This window comes from Harpegnathos saltator, unplaced genomic scaffold (genome assembly GCF_003227715.2).
Source record: "Harpegnathos saltator strain DR-91 unplaced genomic scaffold, Hsal_v8.6 scaffold844, whole genome shotgun sequence".
Lineage (NCBI taxonomy): Eukaryota > Metazoa > Arthropoda > Insecta > Hymenoptera > Formicidae > Harpegnathos > Harpegnathos saltator.
Genome location: NW_020230698.1, coordinates 1,366,967 through 1,390,647, shown reverse-complemented (window position 1 = coordinate 1,390,647; position 23,681 = coordinate 1,366,967). Strand labels below are relative to the sequence as shown.

General features: G+C 47.3%; 2 protein-coding genes across 6 annotated transcripts in view; one reads left to right on the top strand and one right to left on the bottom strand.

Annotated features, from left to right (window-relative positions):
- Positions 1-16,709, top strand: part of Oamb (Octopamine receptor in mushroom bodies) — a 156,455-nt gene extending 139,746 nt beyond the window's left edge. For all 5 annotated transcript variants that reach the window (XM_025307294.1, XM_025307293.1, XM_025307296.1 and 2 more), the window contains 8 exons: positions 5,298-5,435; positions 6,058-6,156; positions 6,417-6,544; positions 7,431-7,568; positions 8,082-8,373; positions 12,998-13,159; positions 14,064-14,374; positions 14,997-16,709. In XM_025307294.1, the coding sequence (XP_025163079.1) occupies positions 5,298-5,435; positions 6,058-6,156; positions 6,417-6,544; positions 7,431-7,568; positions 8,082-8,373; positions 12,998-13,159; positions 14,064-14,374; positions 14,997-15,111 (1,383 nt within the window). In that variant the 3' untranslated portion in view covers positions 15,112-16,709. The remainder of the gene's footprint in view (positions 1-5,297; positions 5,436-6,057; positions 6,157-6,416; positions 6,545-7,430; positions 7,569-8,081; positions 8,374-12,997; positions 13,160-14,063; positions 14,375-14,996) is intronic.
- Positions 16,710-17,816: 1,107 nt separating this feature from the next.
- Positions 17,817-23,031, bottom strand: LOC105188008 (facilitated trehalose transporter Tret1-2 homolog). The gene is made up of 6 exons (XM_011149203.2): positions 22,855-23,031; positions 21,963-22,221; positions 21,045-21,205; positions 20,100-20,369; positions 19,546-19,799; positions 17,817-19,352 (listed from the first exon to the last, which is right to left on the bottom strand). The coding sequence occupies exons 1-6, from the start codon at positions 22,937-22,939 to the stop codon at positions 18,969-18,971; spliced, it is 1,413 nt and encodes a 470-aa protein (XP_011147505.1). The 5' UTR covers positions 22,940-23,031; the 3' UTR covers positions 17,817-18,968.
- Between the last annotated feature and the right edge of the window lie 650 nt (positions 23,032-23,681).

The window sequence follows — 23,681 nt, the reverse complement described above, 5'->3', positions numbered from 1 at the left end:
TGTGAGACTCGTCGAAAAAAGGGGGAGAAAGGTTACTTCGGGAGAAAGACTCTTCGCTGTTGACTGCACCGCTGTATCATGAACGACTGAATGGCAAATAAATATTGAGTCAAAAGGGAAAAACACGGCCTTAAAGCGAGAACGTTCGGTCGTCTTTTTTTTTGTCCTTGTTTTTGTCCTTTCTGAACATAAAAATTATTGTTGTTGCAGCGCGAGTGCGCCTCGATACATGTTCATCAGAACGAATAAACCTACTCGGGCATAATTTTACTAATTTCGATTAAAAAGAAAAAGATAGTCGCCTTTTCATCCACACACACTTGTGGTCACACGTGCACTGCGTTTTCGTTAAAAACGCGTTAGGAATTCGACACGAAGGATCAACGAGCACTGTCAGTCGGAATCGGAATCGGAAAAAAGCAGTGAGAGCAGAGGGATAGAAAAGCGGAAAAAATTCGATTGAAACTATAAACCGTACGCGTACCGGATATAACCGCCTAACGAGAGAAAAAAGAGAGAGAGAGAGAGAGAGAGAGAGAGAGAGAGAGAGCAGCAGCAGCAGCGCGTCAATGACACCCCGCATTTTGGAACGTCACATCAATGAATCTTGAATCGATTTGATCGTACAGTCGACAGCATGTAAAAGCCGAGCTTCGTTCGGACGACGTTGCTAATAACGTGTGTTTGTAGCAGCGTTATCGACAATTCCAGAATAAACAATAGAGAATTGCTGAAAACGATAGTTTTCTGAGATATTAAAACCGGTTCACACACATTCAAATCACATTCGCTATTAACTTGTTTACCTTGGAGGAAGAAATGTTCATGACATTTATTTTCAATATTTTGCGGGAAATAAGTGTCATTGACAAAAATTATTAATTTCGGCTGTATGTTGATAACCTTGTCACCAACACTGGGGAAAACATTTTTATATTCGATCACTTGGCGTTCTCGTTGAGGGAACGTTGAGAGTAAATGTTATTGGCAGAAGACCAAGTTTTTTTACGATTCCTGTGTTTACTGTTAACATTCACGTTCTCCACGCACTGTTAAAAGCGCATTTAGAGACGCGCATTCAGCGAAATGTTTTCTGAAGAACATGCTTCGCTAAAAGGATTTCTTAACGTTTACTAGCTTCTTGCTATTTACTTTGTCAGCGCTGTGTTTTCGGTATAAACCAGTCCTAATGACAATAGACATTTTTCACGGGACGTTAAAGCACAATGTGGCATCGATCGCGACGGCAGTGTAGCACGCCGACGAGCTGGTCTGAAATGTCACGCGCTCGCTAAAATTTGCGCGGTTCACCGCGGAATAAAGGGAAGAGGCGCATCCTCTCGTTCGAATATTCAGGTTGAAATATCCTGTCGCAACATCCGGCCCGTCCTGACGACATACAGGTTGCGTGAAAAGTTCGCGGAGCGAAACTGAAATAAAGAATACCTAATTCTAAAAATGATTTTATTCTTCAATATAGTCTCCATTGACTTCAATACACTTGGCCCAGTGGCTCTCCAATAATTTTATTCCATCGCGGAAGTGTGTTTCTGGAAGGTCTGCGAAATATGCCTCTGCGGCTGCTATAGCTTCTTCATTCGACAAAAAATGCTTTCCACGGAGGAATTGTTTCAGGTTTCGGAACAGATAGAAGTCGCTAAGGTGCCAAATCTGGCGAATACGGCGGATGATCAAGCAATTTGTACTTCAATTCATTGAATTTAGACATTGACAAAACACTTGTGTGAACAGGTGCGTTGTCTTGGTGAAAAATGATTTGTTTGTGCTGCAAACCAGGTCTTTTCTCACGAATTTTTACGTCCAATTGATCCAAAAGGTTACAATAATATTCAGAGTTAATTGTTTTACCTTTTTCCAGATAGTCAATTAACAAAATCCCTTTAGCATCCCAAAAAACTGATGCCAAAACCTTTTTTGCCGATCTTTTATGCTTTGTTTGCTTTGCAGCTGAACATCCAGCTTCAATTCACTGTAAACGTTCCTGTTTCAATTTAGGATCATGGTGATAGATCCAAGTCTCATCCATAGTCATAAAACGACGCACAAAATCGGTTTTATTCTTCTTAAAACGATCCAAATGACGCTGAGAAATTTGCTTTCGAGCGAGTTTTTGTTGAATTGTTCACGTATGCGGCACCACTTTTCCAAACACTTTTTTCATTTGTAATTCTTTATGCAAAATATGCCGTACCCGTTCATCCGAAATGCCTGTGGTATGAGCAATTTCACGCGTAGTCACACTCGGATCTTCAGAAACAATAACATGTATTTGCTCAATGATTTCTGGTGTTGATGCGCTTTTTGGACGTCCACTGCGTGGATCATTTTCAATGCTTGTACGACCACGTTGAAACTCAAGTGCCCATTTACAAACCATTGTTTTTGAAGGAGCAGATTCCCCTAACACACATTTACCATCTCGGAATGAATTTCCATTGCCTTAAGCCTTTTTTAACAAAGAACTCAATCACTGCACGCTATTTCAAATTTTCCATTGCAAACCAATATACTGACACGTCAATTTCAATTGGCTTGTAAACACAGAAAGAATTGACAGATGGAAATGAAACCTAACCTAGGTTCATGTGAAGAGTGATTCTACATAATCTACTACAATTTATAATTCTACCGTTTACTTATAGATGCCGCTCCGCGAACTTTTCACGCAACCTGTATAAATGCATGTTATCATCGACGTCGAGACGAGTAACATCCGACGGACGAAAGAATGTCCAAGAATGCGAGCTTTCGAGCTTATAAGATCGGCGTTAATCCCGACTCGACGAGCGCGATTCGCCGGCAGTAATTCCCGGCAGCCGCGAATCTCATTCCGCGGTCTCCCGAGTGCGGCGTCCCGATTGCGGGAAATCCCGCTGAAATCGTCATAACGATGATCCCTATCTAGCGGTATCCTCCGATCCTATAAATCCCCGTCACGACGCACCTTTCGTCCAGCCGGCAGGACCTCTGTAGCACGTGCGTGCCGCGCAAGGCGAGACGCCGATTCGCCCTGAAAAATGCCTGGTCCGCCGATTCTCCGACGAGTGGGAGAATCCTGCAACGTATTCTCCCTCGTCCGGAGCAAATCCGACGGGATGTATTATTTCCGATCGGCGATATCTCCCTTCGCAGGAGGAAATATCGCGTCGTCGATCGTCGGCAAATATCTCCATCGTGCAAGACGCCGCATGGCACGGCATGCGGTCGTCCCGCTGCGACAGCTCTCCGCTAGCCTCTTTTCGAGGAACTCGTTGCATTATATTCCTCCCCCCACGACGTCGATACGATTAAGAAGAAGTCGTGGGACGAGCCGGCGAAACGACACTTTAGCCCGAAGTCGCAACGAGCCGTGTCGGTTTAAGTGGGATTCACGGAGGACGCAACAGTTTGTTGGCTTTTCCCTTCGGTCCTTCCAGCATGGAGCTCGGAATCCCACGTGTCGGTGTTACCCAGCGTGTATACGTGAGTGTGTGTATGTGCGTTCGCCGAACAGGCGGAAACCCGGGTCGGTGGGTGGCGGATGGCACGGTGAAAGCGGCGAGCTTCTCTTAGCCCGACTCGAAACGAGGTGCTCCATTTAGCCTGGAGTTTACACGATATAGCGCAAGTTAGTTCTTCCTCCCTTCGTTCATCTCGGCGCACTTATCGCGATACACTTCTTCCGCGAGGAAAAAGAGCTCTTGCCTCCTGCATGCCTCGTCCTTCCGACGCACGGAGGGATCTCTCGAGTACGGTGTTCTCTCGCGCGCGCCCGGCAAGGACCGAGCGAGCTCTGTAAGCGGGCGCAGGATATTCTACGGGACAGACAGAGGGAGGGGCGGGGGGGTGAAGCAATAACGCGCGATCTGCGGCCGCGCAAAGATTGACATTTTCCTCTCACAAAAGCCAGACGAGATTCTGCCGTCCTTATTGAGCGCGCGAGACTGTTCGATTCTCGCGTCTAGAGGGCGAGCGTCCTCCGAGGAGAAACTTTCCGGAAGCCCTTAGTTCCGACGAGTCGCGACGAGGAGACTTCGGCGGAGGGATGAAGAATCGACGGACGGACGGACGGTGATCGACGCGTCGTTAGACCGCTCGTCGTCGTTGCGGCAAATAATGGCAGTTAATTGCTGGATTCCAGTGCGTGCGCGCGCGCGCGCGCGCTGGAGCCGCGCAGCCGAGGCTAATTTTGAACAGGTGGTTGCCGCAGCGCGGAGAAGCGAGCAGCGCGTTGTATCGGCCGTCATTATGCGAGAGCATTGTGCGTGCAGCTCGGGATTTCATTGTACGTGATTGCATTGTGAATCACCATCGACCTGAATGGGGGATTCGATCCGATTGACACGTGCTCGACCTGTCGTCTTGTCCGTTCGCTTTGCGCTTCGCGCGCGCGCGCGCGCGAATAGCAAGACAAGCGCGAGCCCGGTGAAGCGACGATACGCGTAATCGCTTGATCGCCACGACTTTTTGATCCTGAGAGCCTGAGCCGCGATAGCCATTTAGGCTCTCGTCTCGGTGGAGCCTGGATTTTATACTTCTCCTTAACGGGAGAACTCGATCGAACATCGTCTCGCACTTTAGCGTTAACCCTGACAACGGTAACACGCTCGTTTTGTACGCGCGTGAACAACCTCGCTCGTCTATCGGACGCGAGTATCACGAAGAAAAATCGATTTAACATTTATTAAATCTCTCGCCTCTGTCGCAATCTGTAATCGTTATTCTCTTTTTTGTCCTTCGCCTCTCGCGCGCTTCTCATGCATTGTTATGAGCGGTAGTTCCGAGCGCTTCTTCTTACACACGACTCTGCGCTCGAGCGATATCATATCTTTTTATAGGACGTATATATTTGTGTCACCGAAAGATTTATTCAAAGTTTATTCATTCACTTATTGTAAACCGTAATTGTCGTTCTCGTTTTTCTTTTGCTTCTAACACGTGGCTCTCACGAATAATTTTGAGTGGGGAAATAAACTACACTAGAACATATCCGGGAAGCGATTGTTATTGCTGTCAGGGTTAATTCCGACAAGTGAATTGCACAAATGAAAATCGCGCTGGAATTCAATCAGGACTCAAGGCTGAATTAGGAATACGATTTCGTACATGTGTGTATGTGTGTGTATGTGTGTTCGTGTGTTTTAAAGTTAATACGATAAACCACAAAAAGAGTCTGCCATTGACATTTAGTACATATTTCTCTTAAACGTTTCTCGCATTCTCTCTCTCTCTCTCTCCCTCTCTCTCTCTCTCTCTCTCTCTCTCTCTCTCTCACGCTCTTTCTCCCCTCTCAAAAGGTTTGGATATTCGGAGATTTCTGGTGCTCCGTGTGGCTGGCGGTCGACGTTTGGATGTGTACCGCGTCGATATTGAATTTATGCGCCATCAGCTTAGATAGATACTTGGCTGTGACCAGGCCGGTCAGTTATCCTCAGGCAAGTACCATTGAGTACCTACTCGCGAGAACGATTATCCCGGCGAGCTCGGCTTGCGTTGCACGATCGATCGTTTCGGCTGTCGGGCTCGGCGCATTCGTGCGCGACGAAACTACCTGTCGGCAGATCGTTCCGCGTAATGCGAGCGTACTCGCGAGCGGAGAGACACGAAGCCGAAGCGACATTGCGAGAGCGACGTTCGCAATCGCAATTTTATGGACGTTCCATTTTCCTCGTTTACTCTCCGACGCTTAATCTCAGAAATGATCTGCGCGGCTCGCTTTTCTCGCTCAGCGTATTAAAATAGTCAAATTTGAACCCAAAAATTACCAACGTGCTCAATTTGCTGAAATCGTGATGAATTGTACGAGAGAACGGCAGATGCGGCTTTGTCCTGCGGCGAAGCGGCAACCTGCGCGTCGGACAATGAAGTGAAAATCGCGGTAACACACAACATCGTCCTGCACCTGCATCGAGCCCAGCCGAGCCGACTCGCTGCAGCGAGTCGCAACGCTGATAAGCTGATAATATGTTTCTTTTATTATCGTATGTCCACGTGACCTTCCACGGAAACCGCTCATTAATCGCCTCTCTCTCTCTCTCTCTGTTTCCGTAAATCCAGCTTATGTCGACGAAGAGGGCCAGGCTGCTGGTGGCGGCCGTTTGGGTCTTGAGCTTCGTCATCTGCTTCCCGCCTCTGGTGGGCTGGAAAGACAAACGGGTACGTAACCGCGGCTTAATCCGCCGCCGTTGCGGCGTTGATTTTTCCTCATTCGCCTCCTCCTTCCGTCGCTACCGCCCGCCGCATCCCCGGTTCAATATCTCTCCGGGTCGTTTCTTTTTCCTCTTTTCGCGCGATTTCATCGCCTTCACACACACTCTCCCTTTCTCTCTCTCTCTCTCTCTCTCTCCCTCCCTGCCTCCCTCTTTCAATGTCCCGCACTGTCATGTCTGTCTGTGTCTATCTGTCCGTTTTCGCAGTCGCATCCCGCGTACAACGTGACGTTCCCGCTGTATGGCCCGTCCAACACCACCACTATACTCGTGCCGGTCAAGCCATGCCCGTGGATCTGTGAGTTGACCAACGACGCCGGCTACGTCGTCTACAGGTAAGCTCTTTGAGGACTTCTCAGCGTCTTATCTAACGAGTCACGCGTCGGATTATCGTGGAGACGGGAAAAGTGCACTCTTCCAAGCTGCCTCTCTCGCGCTTTCACGTCGGGGCAAAGTGGCCTCTCGGTTGCCACCATACTCTTTCGACAGGAACGACCGAGCGAGCGAGTGAGAGCGACGTGGAGAGACGCGGAAAATTCTCCTCCTCTCTCGTCCTCTCCGCGCTCTCTTCTCCTCGTTAACGAATTGTCGCGCTATCTCATCGAGCGGGTTTCGCGTCTCTCGCGGCGAGCCCGGCGTTTCCGGAGTTTCGGGATTTCATCCTCCGCGCTTCGTACATCGTCGAGATCCTCCATACCGTCGATTAATAAATTGTCACGACGAGTGACAGGGCGTGGAGAGAATTCGGAACCTGTCGACTCGGAGGATCGCCGCGTATCGTCGCGCGTCGATAAGCGCGTCTCGAAATTCCGCGGCGATCGGGCCGCGCCAGTAATAACTGTTTCTATTTCCACGTCGTTATCGTATTACGCGCGTGCGTCAATCAAGACGGTGCATATGCACGCATGCACGCATACAGTTCGTTGGCGGTCAATAAGTTAATAAATCGTTAACGCACTCGAGCATGTCCGGATGCGTTTCGAGTGCCCGTCCGCTCGCTCGCTCGCCGTCGCCGCCGCTCGGCCTCGTTTATTAAACCCGGTCGGCGAATTCGGTGAGCTGGGTAAAATCTCGAGAGAGAGAGAGAGAGAGACAGCGAGCAGAAAGTTCTCTCTCTGCTCGATACGGGGCGAGCGAGATCGCTGTCGTGAAACACGGGAAACCGCGACGACGCGACGACGCAAGACCACATCAAACATCGCGTCCTTTTCTCTGTCGCAGCGCCCTGGGCTCCTTCTACATACCAATGCTGGTGATGATGTTTTTTTATTGGCGGATCTACAACGCCGCGGTATCCACCACGAAGGCGATTAATCAGGGCTTTCGGACAACAAAGGCCTCGAAAATGCTCGGCACCAGGTAAACCCTCGACCGAACCGTCGGCGATTTTCCGTCCTTGTTCTTCCTTCTCTCCTTTGCTCCCGAAACTTCCGTCTCGCCGTCGCGTTGCGGAGAATTTCGATTTGCAGAACTCTCGACTCAGGAATTGAGCGGGAATTTTTTGAATTTTTTGAATTCTGGAGAATTTCTCTCTGTGCCTGCATATAATGAACCCCACGATCGAAGAAGACCTTTCCTTTCTTCTCCGCGCCAAGAACATGAGTCTCATGCAAGTCCCACCGCCGCGCCATCGGCGAGAATTCCATACAATTTCACGAGACGAAACCGAGTTATCGTCGCGCGTTATCGCTACCTCGTGGCTAACGCCGCGCGCGTGAAACGGTCGGCCGTTCTGTTTGTGAACCCGCGATTGAACTTTCCTTTCGCGCGAAGACGAGTCTCTCTTCATGCCGCGAGAGCTTTGTTATGCTCTCGCGCGAGACGAATATAATGGAGCGGCCACGTAAGAGCGCGACTCGTTCCTATTCTTAGGTGCAGGTTCGACGAACAAAGACTGACCTTAAGAATACACCGCGGCCGCGGTAGCCTCCAAAACGGAAGCAATAACGGTAGCAGCTCGAGAAGCCCGGACTCGAGCAGCCGCTGCTCCGTCAAACGGGAGAAGATCAAGATTTCGGTTTCCTACCCCAGCTCCGAGACGCTCAACACCAAGTGCAACACCCTCGAGAGAACGCCGTCGAAGTGCTCGCAAATCTCGGTGCATTACAGCAACGGCCAGACGCAGACGCAGCTTTGTCCGGTCTCGCGCAACACGCATCTTAAGGTGAGCTGTTAGATCTTGGAAGAGGTCTCGCAAGAGAGCTTCACCCTCTTCCCGAGAGATAATTAATCCTTTGAAGCTGGAGTATCTCCTCTCTCTTCTCTGCCTTTCTCTCTACCTCTCCCGCTGCCTTCTTCTCTCTCTCTCTCTCTCTCTCTCTCTCTCTCTCTCTCTCTCTCTCTCTCTCTCTCTCTCCCCCTCTTACTTGCGACTGGAAAAATAACGGAGACTATTTGAACGTGAAATGAAAGAATTGTAAACGCGTGTCTCGCCGTGCAGACTCTTGTCATTCATCCGCGGTGCTCAGAAATTCCCGAGCGCGCGGAAATCGCGCGAGAAATTGAAAATATATTCTAAGTAGCTTCAGTATTGAAATTACATACTCTCGAGCGCGAGGGGAGTGTATTTCTGATCCTTCCTTTTTTTTCCCTCGTTTCAAAGTGCCATCGCCGAGGGTGACGAATTTCCGCACAGCGTCGACGACACTTCGCGATCGGGGGCTTTTGGAGTGCGACGTGCGCATTGTTTATCGAACGATCCGACGACCGACGGACTGTTTTGCAAAACGGAGCGAATCAAGGGTTATCAGATTGTTTTTGTTCGGCAAAGCCGAGGCACTCGTTTGATCGGACGCTACCGGAGCGTATAAATGCGCCATTTCTCCCCTTTCCGCTGTTGTTTTTTCCCCCCTTTTTTTACGGCAGCTTCCGAGCTTTTATTTGCCGTTTAAATCGTCGATCGTGATTATTCCGCCGCATGGGAGGTCGAGCGCGTGGATTTACAGGCCAACGTAACGAAGCAGGGTATAGACACGCGCGTCTATTTCACCATTGACTTTTTATGCTCCCTATGATCGTTGGGATCGCGCGAATATACGCGACGGGAAGGCATATACTATGCATTCCCGTCGGAACTATTTCAGTCTCAACGGAGGATATCGCGTTTCGTTCATGAATCGCTATCTGGATGCCTTTCTCTCCTCTCTCTTCCCTCCCTCCTCGTGCGTGAGTCTTATAACATCTGTTCTGTGATTTATGAATATGTTTGTTTATAGTAAGCAAATAGTACACGGGAAAAGCAACTTCTCTGATGTAATTGAATGTTTGTTGCCTGGGGACGAAAACTCGATTGTGAGAAAGGAAAGATTTCCGTGGAGGGTTTCTAATCAGTCAATTGCTCTCAGTGATTTCAATCGAGTTTTGATATAAGCGTGTATATTTCTTTTCATAGTTATATATATAATATATATGTATGCACACAAAATGTCCAGGATCTTTCGAAAACGAAAAATTGTAAAGATTAATCAGATCAAACTGAAAAGAAAATTCAAGTACTATTTTGCAAAAATCGCAATAGTTATTAAGTTATTAATGATTGAAAGTCAGCGGCAGGTTCAAGATTCAGAGTTCAAAGTTCAATATATTCATATCTATCGCTAGAAACAATAACCGTCATATAATTGTAGATTAGATGATTCTGAAGAAAAAAGTCCTTTACCAGTTTGCAAATAAGTACACAAATGTTCAAGTTATCAATTAAAAGAGCTTCTAGATGTAATCATTTTCAATTATTGACAATTTAATAACTAGTGCAATTTTTGTAAAATAGTACTTAACTTTTCTTCTTCAGTTGACCTGATTAACTTTCATAATTTTTCGTTTCCAAAAGATCCCGGACACCCTATATATATATATATATATATATATATATATATATATATATATATTATACAGGGTGCTAAATTTCAAAAGTAACAGGTAAAAAATCTCGAAAACTATGAAGGATATTAAAAAAGCTAAAACACGTGTTCTATGATTTCGAAGGGGAAAGAGAGTGGCATTGTCAGTTTATTATTTGGAGGGCATTTTCAAGATCAGTTGAAGGCCAACTTAATTTTTTTAAACAGAAAGCCCAATTTTTTATTATATCTTCTTTTTTTATCAATTAATTTTAACAATTTTTGTCTGAAACATTTTTTTATTTGTTTAATATTTTTTGAAATATTTAAAGAAAACTTGGTAACTTTTTCAACATTTATCTCGCTAACTGTTTATTGAAAGAAAAAATAGTATTAGACTTTTTTACTTTATTTACTATCAAGAATATGTATATTACTATAATAGTGCCCTAACTTTTGTTAACTTACCGATCTGTGGAAATTTCAAAATTATTAAATTAAGAAAAGTTAGGGCACTATTATAGTAATATACATATTCTTGATAGTAAATAAAGTAAAAAAGTCTAATATTATTTTATCTTTTAACGAATAGTTAGCGAGATATCGTAAGTTAAATATTGAAAAAGTTACCAAGTTCTCCTGAAATATTTCAAAAAATATTAGGCAAAAAAAAATGTTTCAGACAAAAGTTGTTAAAATTAATTGGTAGAAAAAGAAGATAATATAAAATTGAGCTTTCTATTTTAAAAAATTAAGTTGACCTTCAACTGGTCTTGAAAATGCCCTCCAAATAAAAAACTAATAATGCCATTCTCTTTCCCCTTCGAAATCATGGAACACGTGTTTTAGCTTTTTTCAATATCTTTCATAGTTTTCAAGATTTTTCACCTGTTACGTTTGAAATTTAGCATCCTGTATATATATTACATATATATATTACCCTGTATATATATTACATATATATATTACCCTGTATATATATTACATATACTATATATATATATATATATATATATACAGTGGCGTGCAAAGGTTTCGAGCCATAGTGTCTTTTTAAGATACATGACAATATATTGATTTGCTTTAAAAATTAATTATATAAAATAGTTGACATAACATTCTTACAAATAATAGTACAGTTACAAAATTTTGAAATTACATAGTTTCTAATTATTTAGTTATATAATGTTTACATGTGTTCAAAAGTATTGAGCCATATTCTTGTTATGACTTTATGAGCCCGGTTTGTTTACGTTTCTTATGAAACTCCTTCGTAAATATTTGCTTTAACTGAGTTTCAGTCTATTGTTTACCGCAATTTCGAAACATACAAGCCTTCAGTTACGCGAAGCCGTGATTAATCTTTCTCAACAAGGAAAGGTTTCTCGCGAAATTGCTAATTGCTTATTAATTGATAAAAGTATTGTAAATAGGATTACTGCTAAATATAAGTTGACGAACTCTCTAGCTGATAAACCACGAAACGGTAGACCTCCAGGCAAAACTACAATGCACGTCGATAAAATGATTAAAAGAAAGTCGATAGCAGATGTTAGGAAAACTGCCATGGATATTTCTCGGAAACTACGAGAAGAAAATCTTGCTGATATTAGTCGAAGTACAATATCTCGACGTCTAAAGGAAGTAGGACTCTTAGGACGTGCTGATGTAAAAACACCATTAATTAGTGCAAAAAATAAGAAAGCTCGATTAGATTTTGCAAGGAAATTTGAACATTGGACTGAGGTTGATTGGCGAAAAGTACTTTTCTCTGACGAGTCAAAATTTCAGTTATTCGGAAGTGACAGTAGAAAGTATATACGACGTCCAACAGACACAAGATATAACTCAAGATACCAAATTCCTACCGTAAAACATGGTGGAGGTAACGTGATGGTTTGGGGATCATTTTCTTATAATGGAGTTGGTGCACTGGTTGAGATCACGCGTACTGTGGACGCTATAATATATCGAGATATATTGACACAGCATATGCTACCATATGCAACTCGAAACATGCCACGTGGTTGGATTTTCCAACAAGATAACGATCCCAAACATTCATCAAAACTCACAAAAGAAGTTTTTATCGCGAGAAAAATGCGAGTTCTTGACTGGTCCTCGCAATCGTCGGACTTGAATCCTATTGAGCATTTGTGGCAAGAACTCAAACTACATACAGGAAATAAGAAACACTCCGATAAAGCTGAATTGTGGCAAGATTTGCAAACTCAATGGCAAAATTTACCTCAAGATCGCATTTCTAATTTAATAGCATCAATGCCTCGCCGTTGTGCTGCAGTGATTGCTTCTAAAGGCATGGCAACAAAGTATTAAGTTTAAAAAAACGTTGACAATATTTTCTGTTGTCATTTTATTATTTTTCAATAATATATTTTTCTTATGCATAAGAAAACTTTTTGGCGCAGTACTTTTGCACTGTTCGTAATAAGATATTGTGTAAAAATAAAGTATTTAGAATTATTAAGAGTTTGTAAAGTTTATATAATTGTAGGACAAATAAATACATTTTGTTTATATATATGTGTAAAGTTTTTAGCGCTCATTATGAAATGAATACATAATAATAATTGTGTGGCTCAAAAGTTTTGCACGCCACTGTATATTTACGAAAGAATGCTTTTGATCCCGGGAAATTCTCAATTCGTCCGTCTGATCGTAAGTTTTGCATGTCGATTTCACTCGCGAGGAAACTCGAAAGCCCCGAGATTTTCGACCGACGCGAGCGCTGATCAAAATCAGCCCTTTTCCAACGATAGCGGTCCTCGCATCACCGCTCACGTTCGTCACGTGAGAACATTTGTTTTACGGCGTCCCGTAAATCCCGTGCGAAAATGAATACGTATTTTATAGACTTGAGCGCGCGTAGTGTGTGTGTGTGTGTGTGTGGCGGGCTCGTAAAGGCCGGCTTGTTAAATCCTCTTCCAGGTCGGCGATATCAATAGGGTCGGCAGCAGCAAGAGACCGAGCAGACGGAGCAGCTGCGAGAGTCAGGTGACCAGCGACGAGCTGTCGCTGCGTGAGATGACGCCGAGCTGCGAGGAGAAGCCGAGGATGATGAAGATGGGGAAGAGGAACATAAAGGCCCAAGTGCGTTTCATATCGGCCAGTCAGTGGCACTTTGATACCTTACCTGACTGTAGGACCTATTTCTCGAGCGTATAAAAACGAATGAGCAACATCGGAGGCCGTGTAAAAGACTTATGAGTCTTGGAACTGGCTAGCGAATGACATTTGGGGCGCAATGATGACGAAAAATTCATGATAGTCGGAGCGATAACTTTTTAACCGAGCGGCTCTATTCAGGATTTTATAGAAAAAATTCGGGAAACGCAGAACGGAAAAACGTGCTGAGCAAGCTGCGAGAAGTTTCGTCACATGTCTCTAACGATTCTCGAGTTATGAGGAAACATACAAACAAACGAGACAACCTGAAGACTTTCTTTCGTTGAAATCGACTTCTGGGTAATCAATTGAAAAAAGTTTTCCAAGAAAGTCAGTGTTTAATCTATCGATTTTAATATTAGCGGTCTCGTTAGGTAGGATTTAAATTTAAAACCCAAAAGTCAAGCGCCTCGTCGCTTTTAAAAAGTTTTGAACGGTGCCTTGGAGAGCAACGGGTTAAAGTAACGTGACGCGAATGAACTTGTCGAGTGTCCGCAATCCTCAAGTCAGAGTAACCTGTTGTCGAAACGATGCGAGACTCTTCGTGAGAATAAATTTTATTTATTTTATTTCTTTATTCATGAGAGTTTTTTCATGACTTGGCGAAATGAAAGGTTTCGGCCGACAGAGATTGCTTCCCATTAATATCTCAGTCGAAAGACGATGAGAACACTACAGTCGCGGGCACTCCGGTGGAAATTGATTTAGATCGCAGAAATAATAACGGGAATAGAACTCCGATGGAATCGCTCGCGTGGAAATCAATCGATGTTTCCATTGGCGTTCGAACGAGAAACAGAGCGCGCATAACGGCGAGTCGTATGCGCAGGTGAAGAGGTTTCGCATGGAGACGAAGGCGGCGAAGACGTTGGGCATCATCGTCGGCGGCTTCATCATGTGCTGGCTCCCGTTCTTCACCATGTACGTGGTGCGCGCGTTCTGCCCGAACTGCATCCATCCAACCGTCTTCAGCGTTCTATTTTGGCTAGGATATTGCAATTCCGCGATCAATCCCTGCATCTACGCTCTCTTCAGCAAGGACTTCCGCTTCGCCTTCAAGAGAATCATCTGCAAGTGCTTCTGCAAGCGGCGCGCCAATACCCTGCGACGCGGCAGCGACGGCAGCCAATTGGCAGTGAGGTCAGTTGTTCTTTCTCTTCACCATCTCTCATTACGATTACCGAAGCGCTTCCATGTCGATCCTGCAGCTCAGAGTCTCGCGACTCGGCCTCCGACCGGGGCGATTTTAAACTCGAGCTCTACGTTTGCTTCCCGGAGCGTGCCTCCCGCAAATTTTCTAAATCCTCCGCATAATCCTGCGCCTTCAATTAACCAAGGGAATTACGAGATTGGTGTGAACAAAGTTTGAATGTAGAAAAGATTAGAATAACACACTGCAGAGAGGTGAAAACGCGCGAGTAGAAGAGAGAAACAAAGAGAGAGAGAGAGAGAGAGAGAGAGAGAGAGGAAAGGAAGGGGAGGAAGAGTAAGAGAGCTTGCTCGCTTCAGCGGCGAGGTGGGAAACGTGGTGCAACTGATGAAGAGAATCTAATTAGCCGAGCAAAATCGCATCAGAGCCACCTCGGCACTGAATCGCGGGACAATCGCAGCCGCGGCGTCGCGCAAACGCACGCTCTCTCTCCCTCGCCCTCGCCCTCTCTCTCTCTCTCTCTCTCTCTCTCTCTCTCTCTCTATCTCTCTCTCTCTCTCCTGATCTCTCTCGCTCTCTCACGATCACGGTTTCCCGTGTGCTTCTCCGCAGGAACGAGCGCAGCCCGAGCTGCTCGATCCGCGCGCCCCAGCAAGGGATTTCCATCGACGACTCGGACTTGGATCCGGCGTCAGACCCGACGCACTCGCAGAGCGAGTCCAGATGATCGTAGCGGCGCGTGCGGGCGGGCGCCCCGTGCGTCGCCTTCAACCCTAGCTCCTCCGAGGCGAGGATATTCTCCTTCTGACGGCAACACCGGACGCCGAGTGCACGTCGTCGAGTCCTCGCGTCGTGGCGACGCGCGGGTCAGCCCCGAGGTGCCAACGTTACACCACCCGCTGCTCCGGGAAACGCGCCAGCGAACATCCCCTCTAACGTAACGCGCGAGAGGTCCAGGTGGACGAGAGAGGTCCAGCTGGCGAGCGTGGACCTCTACGCGTAGACTGAGGCCTCCACCAGAGGCTGTGAAGACCGATGAAGTCTCTGATGAGGACAGCCAGTGCCTCAGACGTCCGATCTTGTGTCTAGCTTGGTTCTTCTTCGAGCGAGTTGGGCGAAGATAGAATGCCTGTGTGGACAATCGAAGGTGAACATAGCTGTCCTTGTATCTTGCCTTCGGATTATAAGAAGGCACACAGTCTATGTAAAGATTTCTGGTGGCGAACGACTTACTCTCAGCTGCCCTGTTAGCCCGTTATCCGTTATTTGAAGAAAGTGAGAGCGAGTTACTCGCCGCTCGCGACTCCTCGCTCGGCTCATCCTCGCATCGGCTCCGGGCGGTAAGCTCCACGTGATGGTAGGTCACCCCGCTGAGGAAACACCCACTTCCGCCAGAGAACGCTGGAGTGTGCAGACTTTGCCCCTCGCGCGGAATCGGATCTCGGCGGGTGCAGCTTGGGACGCGATAGGCTTCTCCTCGTGAGGAAGGAAATCGAGGGAGGAAATGAGAGAGCGCGACGAGGAAGACGGGAGACGCGGGTCTCTCGTGGCACTTGTTCCTCGCGGGAGGAATCTTCTTGCACGCGGCGCTTCGCTTCGACTCGCACGTTGACAGAGCTTGCGGAGAAGAGCGGTCTTTCTCGTCCTTTACGAGTGACCACCGCTGTCATGGCCGCCGTCCGGTGAAATTGCAGCGAGCCGTCGTCGCTGCACGTTGCTGTTACGGCGTGCACGGCGTGGACCGGCGCGGAGTAATCGCTCGCTCGCTCGCTCGGCATCGCCTCGGCGTCGCATCATTCGAGCGATGCACGTGAAGCCCGTATCAGACTATGAATTCTTGGTTCTGATTGGTTAAATTTCAATTCGATACTCAATCCCAATCTGTAGTCTGATAGTCGGGCTTTAGAGCTCCAGTTAGTGCCCGTCTGACATCGGACGCTATTCCGGTAGCTGATTGTTCGGATTGCGAGTACGTAAACGAGCCGCTCGTCAAATTCGGCTCATCTCTCTCCGGGGAACAACTGGAGCGTCGAATCCGAAGCCGAGTGCAAGTTCGTAGCGGAATCTGCCAAACTGACACGTTCGCGGCAATCCCTCCCGACAATTTGATAATTAATTAATAAACCAATATTTTATGCAATTTCACGGCTCACAGCCTGAAGACGATTATTTATGCTTATTTATGCGTATCCGGATGATTACGTTTATTTATACATGAATTATGTATGAATAATAATTAATTCGGTTTTCTCGTTTATTTTTATCTATAATTTGAATGGATCTACACTCGAGTTTGGATCCGGCTCTCTTATTACAGTCGGATCCGAGTAGTAAAGTTTTCAGTTTCCAGATCGAAAGTGACCTCATTCGGGTAATTAGATATCGAAGTATTCGGGAGCCCTAACGTGTGCACGAGCACCTTGCTGCATCGTGCTTAAGCCATTTTGCAACCAAGTGAACATTCGCCTTCTCCCTCCTCTAACGCGACTATTCGCGTTCCTTCCTCCGCACGAGAACATCCCCGATCGCTCGCTTCCCTTCCACGCGACCACCTCTTGATCGTCCCATTTATCCCAATCGGTGACTCGCGAATGAGTTGTGCGCGTTGAATCCCCGCGTCCCTTCAACTCCAATCTCGACAAGATGAACGATCGACCGATCACTCCGGGCTAACCGCAGGCAGCAGCACCGGCGCGCGCGTTCTGCCGGTCGTGTCGTGTCGTGGCGTTTCGCGCCGCCCTTGGGGGAAATCCCCGAAGTCATCGATGATGATCCATCACATCAACGCCCGACACGCCACGTCGTCGCCACCACTCTCGGCGATCGAAGAGAAATGCGCTCGAGAGACGCGAGTATAACGAGCGACAGCAGATCTGTGTACATATCGGTATCTATGTGTGCGCAATAACACGCCAAGTATGTCGTTATCTTCTATATAAACCGATGTTTGCGCGCTCGCGCACGCTCGTATAAATCGACGTTTTCTCTCCCCTTTTCTCCTCCCCCTCATCCCGCCCATATTACTCTTTTTCCTTCTTCTAGGATTCTCTGTTCCTTTCCCCTCCTCTCTCTCTCTCTCTCTCTCTCCCTCTCTCTCTCTCTCTTTCTCTCTCTCTCTCTCTCTTTCCTTAGCCTCTTCCAGCTTCCTACTTTCCGCTTTCGCGCGATTTTCCAGGACACAGCTGGAACGAGCGGCTACGACCTCGCGGAGGTATCCGTTGATATCTGCGTTTTTTCTACGTAATTTCGCGAATGTGTATAAAAGGACATCGCGTCCGCATCGTTGTATAACACACACCGCGCGTGTATATATATATATATATATATATATATAACACACGTATTACATTGCACAAAATAAAGCAATACGCGCGGGGCGCCGAGCAGCGACGCGATCGTTATTATTATTGTTATTATTATTATTATTATTCAACGCTCGCGCGGAAGGATTCGGATCCGTCATCCCCTTACGTAGATGGTTGTCCTTTAGCTAGGTTTCTACATCTCGGCGAGAGGGGGCGGCGAGACGGCCGATCGACTTCAATGCGTGATTCGTGTATTATGTGATATGTATATCGTATAAATATCGTATAAGAAACGGTATGAGAATAAAATATGTGAATACGTACGAACGGACACGTGAGCCCTCGTTATCCACCAGCCGCGTGACGCCCAGGTCAACGAGAGGTCAACGTCGGAGAGGAACGCCCCTTTCGAAGTACGTACAATCGCATCACCGTAGCCGACAGAGGCTTCCGTTTGTTACAGTGCCTGCAGGTAGTCAATTATAATTTAACTTTCGCAAGCTCTTTGTTTTTATTTTCATATACGCGCTCATGATGCGCTTCGACTGTGGGAATACATCAGGATTTACTACGATTGTCCCGGTGTCCATTATTCCACGGCGAAGAGGTGCTCGGCCGCGGTAGCACTTAACTCGCTTGAATCGCGCCGTAAAAAGATCCCACTCGCCAACATTATGAACCGCGGCGCGTTGGTGGGAATTCAATTATGCGCCGGTAATGGTCCACCGCCGGTTGACGGATTCCCGATCAATGGTCGGTCCCGCCCCATTACGCCCAGCTATCCCGGAATCGCGTATCACCGATTTAATATGAGTTAAGCTTCCGCGCGCTACGTGGAATTCGTCAGGCCCAGCCGAAATCATGGCGCTTCGAAAATCCCTTCGCGAGAGGCTTGATTCGCGTTGCGCGGCTAAAACTGAGACTTTGAGCGGGCTTCAAAGCAGCAAGTAGACGTGTGTAGAGCACTTTCGCCACATAGTACACACGGGAGCTTGGACAAAGGTGCTTTCTAGAGTCACCTGTCACAATTTCCTACAGCTACAGCTTATCAGAGGACACCTCGTGAAATGCCTCGTTGCCGAAAGTCCTCGAGGCCATGCTGATCTTCTGGTGTTGAATCCGAGTTAATTGGTGGGAAACGCGAGGGTTTATGGAGAGACGCGTTACAGAGTTCGCGTCAGAGATATATATCTACTGGATCTACTAGCTGGAGACATCAGCAGCGACCGCGTCCGTAACTTCCGCAGTCGAGCGTTTCCATCGCGCACACCTTGCCCCGTCATGTTTCGCTCATCGATTCCCCCGGGATCCTATTACGAGCTAGGTACAATTCGATCTGGACCTCCTCCTCGCTCCTGCTCTTTGCCGCTGGCACCAATGCAGAGACAAACACGGTGCCGATTAAGTTAACCATGCCGAACATGGCGAAGGACGAGGAGATTCCCACGAGGTCGTCTATACACTGGAAGCATTTGATGGCCAAGAAGGCCGACATCCAACTGCACATCGCGCCGGCGAAGCACGCCGCGCTCCTCACGCTGCTGTCGAAGAGTTCGCTGATTATCATCCACGGTATCGAAGCGAAGCCGAGGCTGAAGGCCGCGAGGAACACCGCGATCGAAAGCACCGGGACCCAGAAGACGCGAGAGAGGTCGTGCGAGTCCTGAAATGAGAACAGACTCGAAAATGACGTGGAAATGCCAAATCGCAAATCGATGCACGAGCAAAATTTAAATATCGAGAATCATCAGTTGTGATTATTGAAACTGTTATTAGTGTAATATGCGTGCAGCAGAGAAAGAGAGAGAGAGAGAGAGAGATTGGGAACCGATAAACATCTTAATAATAAAGCTTGCCTCAAGAAAGTGGAAGTATCCCGACAGCACGAACATGCAGGTGGCCATTACTGACGCGCTGAGGAACAACAGTAACTTTTTATCCACCCATTTGATTATAATATTCGAGAAACAGGTGGCGATTACTTGCACGCCACCGATGATCACCGACGACTCGAGGGGACTCGGCGACGAGACCTTCGAGATGTTGAAGATACCATTCGCATAAATGAGCAGGACTGTTACGCCGGAGAACTGCTGGAGAATTATCAGACCTGTAAAATGTAGCGATTTGAGACGTCAATGCGATTCGAATCACCTGCACCGCCGAGAAAGAGAGAGAGAGAGAGAGAGAGAGAGAAAAGTGGTAGAGCCCGCGACACAGAAATTGCTCATGAATAGAAATTGCTCGGAAATTAAAACGAAAAGGAGTCGAGACGAAGCGGACCTCGCGACGTTAACACGACGACTCGTCGATTGCTTCAACGGAATGATCGCGAGCGATCGGTCGGCTGATACGACCGAATGAATTTCTAATGACCGAGTAAAATACAACATCGGGCGTGCCGACTTACCGAGCATGATGCAAGTCGGCCGCCGGTGGTTCTTCAGCTCCGAAATGCCAACTCGCACCTTCGCGGCGTACAGCTCGAGCCTTGTCAATTCTGTCTCGATGCGATAACGAGGCCACCCTCTGAAGCGCCTGAGCGCGTCGTACGCCTCGTCCTTCCGACCTCGCATCACCAGCCACGCCGGCGATTCCGGTACGAAGGGGAAGGAGATCAAAAGCAGAGTGGGCGCCACGGAGCACAATATCGCGGTGGAGGGCAGGTTATAGGTGAAAGCTGCCAACAATTGCGCGCCGCTTATCATTTCAGGCGAGTTGTTGCGAACTTGTGTTCCAGAACTCGCACGACCGCCGTTTTCACGAGCCGTACTGCCACTTTATCAACACCACTCGCGCGGGACCGCGGCAAAAGTCGAAAGTATTTTACATAAGGCACTTTCCTCTGACACGTCTTACCCTTTCTTGGATGCAATATCGGATGGCGTTCGCGCGTCACAGCTTCTCCCTCCGTCCGGAGGGATCATCGCGGCAATCGTGCAGCCGCGTCGAGAACGCGAGAGTATTTCATTCGTGCAATTTTCCCGACGTACTTCGGTTACGTGTGTCATCTCGTTTCCCGACGAAAGATTATTAATTTCACCTTACCGGAGTTTGTTACCACCGCTTGTTAAATACCGTCTATCGGATAAAGATTCCTCGCACGAGCATCGTCGCGACATCGTTGAGCGTCTGCGTCGAAAACACGAATATTTCATTCATATAAATTTTAATTGTGTGCGAGCAATTGTCTCTCTCGAAGAAAGATTAATCCCGCATTACGAGACACTCGTTTAATATTAATCGCCTGCCTTATCAATCGATTGTCGACCAGTCGGACGGCCCTGGAGGAAACTTGAAGCGGCTCGCACGGGCTCGTTTGATTTTTCCTTTCGCGGAAACGTTTCTTTTTTACCGGTGGCGTACGTAAAGAGGATCCCGGCGGTGATCTGCAACTGAAAAGCGACGCCAAACAAGCCTCCGGTGCTCCGCTCGGCGATCTCGGAAATGAACATGGGAACAACGACGGATGCTGCGCCGCATGCTGCTCCGGCCGCGAACAGTGCCAGGAAAATCCTGCCGATGGAGAAAACGCGAACGTAACTTAAGCAGAAAATCGATGAAACTGCACACTGAAAGTCGCTCCCGCTCGGAGACGCCGTGGCCGATGTAATCGATGGGTAAAATGCTCATGGAGGACAAACGAAGGACCTCGGGACTTTGTGAGAAAAGTTCCATCGATGCAAATCACATTAGAACGATATTGGGGATGATGTTTCACCAAACGGCTTTTCGCGAAACTTTTTCACGTGATCTTTCATCAAACGGCTTTTTACTGTCGCGTGACTCGGCAAGGACACATCACTCGGCGAAAATCGTGCAAATTTCGACATTTCCCCTGCTGTTGATCCTGCTAACATGACGTAACATTTCCGGAGCTTTCATTTTGTGCGGTGGTGAGAGAAGGATAGATAGATACGTGAACGTGTGCTTGTATTGTCGCCAGAGGAAAACATCTCCGTGAACATCATTTCTACAGGTAATACAAATCAAGTTACGCGGCGGTTAATTGCAAAAGTAACAAAGAGGAAAAAAATTGGAATAGTACAATGAAAGGGAGTGAGACGAAAGTGCAGGTGATGGGAGAATGTGAGAAAAAAACTAAACAATGAGAAAACAAGATACCGAAGGTCGAAAGTGTACAACCTATAATAGTCTCTTCGGAGCTAGAAGAGAGAGAGAGAGAGAGAGAGAGAGATTTGACTGATTACATTTCCGAGGGCGACGTAGGCGCGCTCGCCGGTGGGGTAAAAATCGAAGGGCACTCTCTTACCATATCTTGCTCTTCGCGAATGCGATAATGTACCAACTTAAGCACAAGGGTACGGTGATCGCCCAGATCGTTCTCTTGTGGCCAAACCTGTTCGCCAGCATTCTCACCGGCATGATGCCCAGGACAGCGGCGAGAGGAACGAGCAAGGTGACCCAGAAAACCTTCTGCTTGACGACAAATGCGTCCTTCTTGAAGCGAGTTACGAGCGTGACGTTCGTCCACGCCAGGTACGTGCCGATCGAAAAGGCGGCAAGCGTCGCTAGAAACACAAATCGGTATGCACGGCTAGGTATCGGAGACACCTTTTGCACCCCGAGAATGCGTCTTACGGGGGGGGGGGGATGAGCGGCCTTATTCGATTTATCGCGTGACGCACATGTGTGCGCGCTTTATCTTCCAAGATATTCTTCTTCACCTCGAGAATATTTTCTTGAACCGTTCTTCACGTTGCCCTCGTCGAATCCCGCCGCTAAGTTGAGCCGCATAGGATGCGTTCGAAGAGACGTCATCGTCTCCATCGGCTCCACGAACAGTTTTGCCAGCGTTTGCGTTGGTAGCGCTAATAACGTTGCCTCGTATACGCACGCTTAGTCGAGTCGAGCGATGTTTATCGAGAAAACTAGTTTGAACCGCGATACGGAGTTCCGATCGAATTTGAGACTCTCTCGAGGATTAATACGGCGCTCGCACACGCACGGAACTTCGGCCCTTTGCGGACTACAATTCCAAAGTTTTTCGAAAGTTACGCGCTTTCACACTCGCGATTTACATATTCAGGCCGCGCCTCCTACTTACCGTTGAATCGAAAGATCTCTCCCTATTTCTTAGATACGACAGTCGCGCGTGATATTATCGCGCGGATTCGCTGGAATTAAACGCAAAACTCACTCACCCACGAGCACGCCCACGCGCTGTGTGAATTTCGGAGTCGCTCGTAGCCGTCCGCCCTCCTCCTCTTCTGTCGCAATTAGAGGCATTGTGCGTCTCGCGTGAATCGCTTGTGCAGCCGCGCTTCAGCCACTTGGTGATACTTCGCGAAAGTGGATCGCTGCTGCTTGGCGCGTGGCTCGTTCGAACATCAAAAATCGAGACAGAAACAGAGGAAAGAAGAGAGAGAAGGAAAGAGAGCCTCTCTACGTCCCGTTATCTATCGCGACCTTTGGCGCTTACGTAATGACCCACGTCGCTCTTCGTATTATCACATAGCTTCGACGCAATTACGTACAAATACGCGTAACCGCGTCAGAAGTATAATTGTATGCGGATAAAGTTCGTGTGCGATCATTCAACGGCATTTATGTCGCTCTTGGACGCCGCGCATGTTTCGCTCATTGCATTCACTTACGATCGCTTGCTCGTGCCTCCAGCCAATGCGATGCCAACGCGATGCCAACGCTATCGCAGTCTCCGAAAACAGCGTGCTACTGATGTTTCTCGACCGTGAATGAAAATCGCTGGATCTTCGGATCGAGAGTGAGGATACTGAAGTTTCGATTGTTCTAAAAGTGCCGAGCGAGCGACGCATTTCTTCCGAAAATAATCCCCGGTGATTATCCGCAAGCCGGCTTAAGGAAAAGAAAATCACCCGCGCTATTTCCTTTCTTGATAAAATAATAACTTTTATTGAGTGCGTAAATGTCTACATGTTCAATATTATATTTTAGGCAGATAGCTGATGATGTTCCTCGATCACAAGTGAAGAAGAAATCGCTCAGTCCT

What these genes read in the sequence shown, in the direction of transcription:
- LOC105188008 (XM_011149203.2), bottom strand. Translation starts at nt 22,939, where the DNA reads ATGCCTCTAATTGCGACAGAAGAGGAGGAGGGCGGACGGCTACGAGCG. An exon ending in GCGCGTGGGCGTGCTCGTGG is followed by an intron (nt 22,222 to 22,854) that starts GTGAGTGAGTTT and finishes TTGTGTTTCTAG; the next exon opens with CGACGCTTGCCGCCTTTTCG. An exon ending in CCTCTTTACGTACGCCACCG is followed by an intron (nt 20,370 to 21,044) that starts GTAAAAAAGAAA and finishes AATTGTTGGCAG; the next exon opens with CTTTCACCTATAACCTGCCC.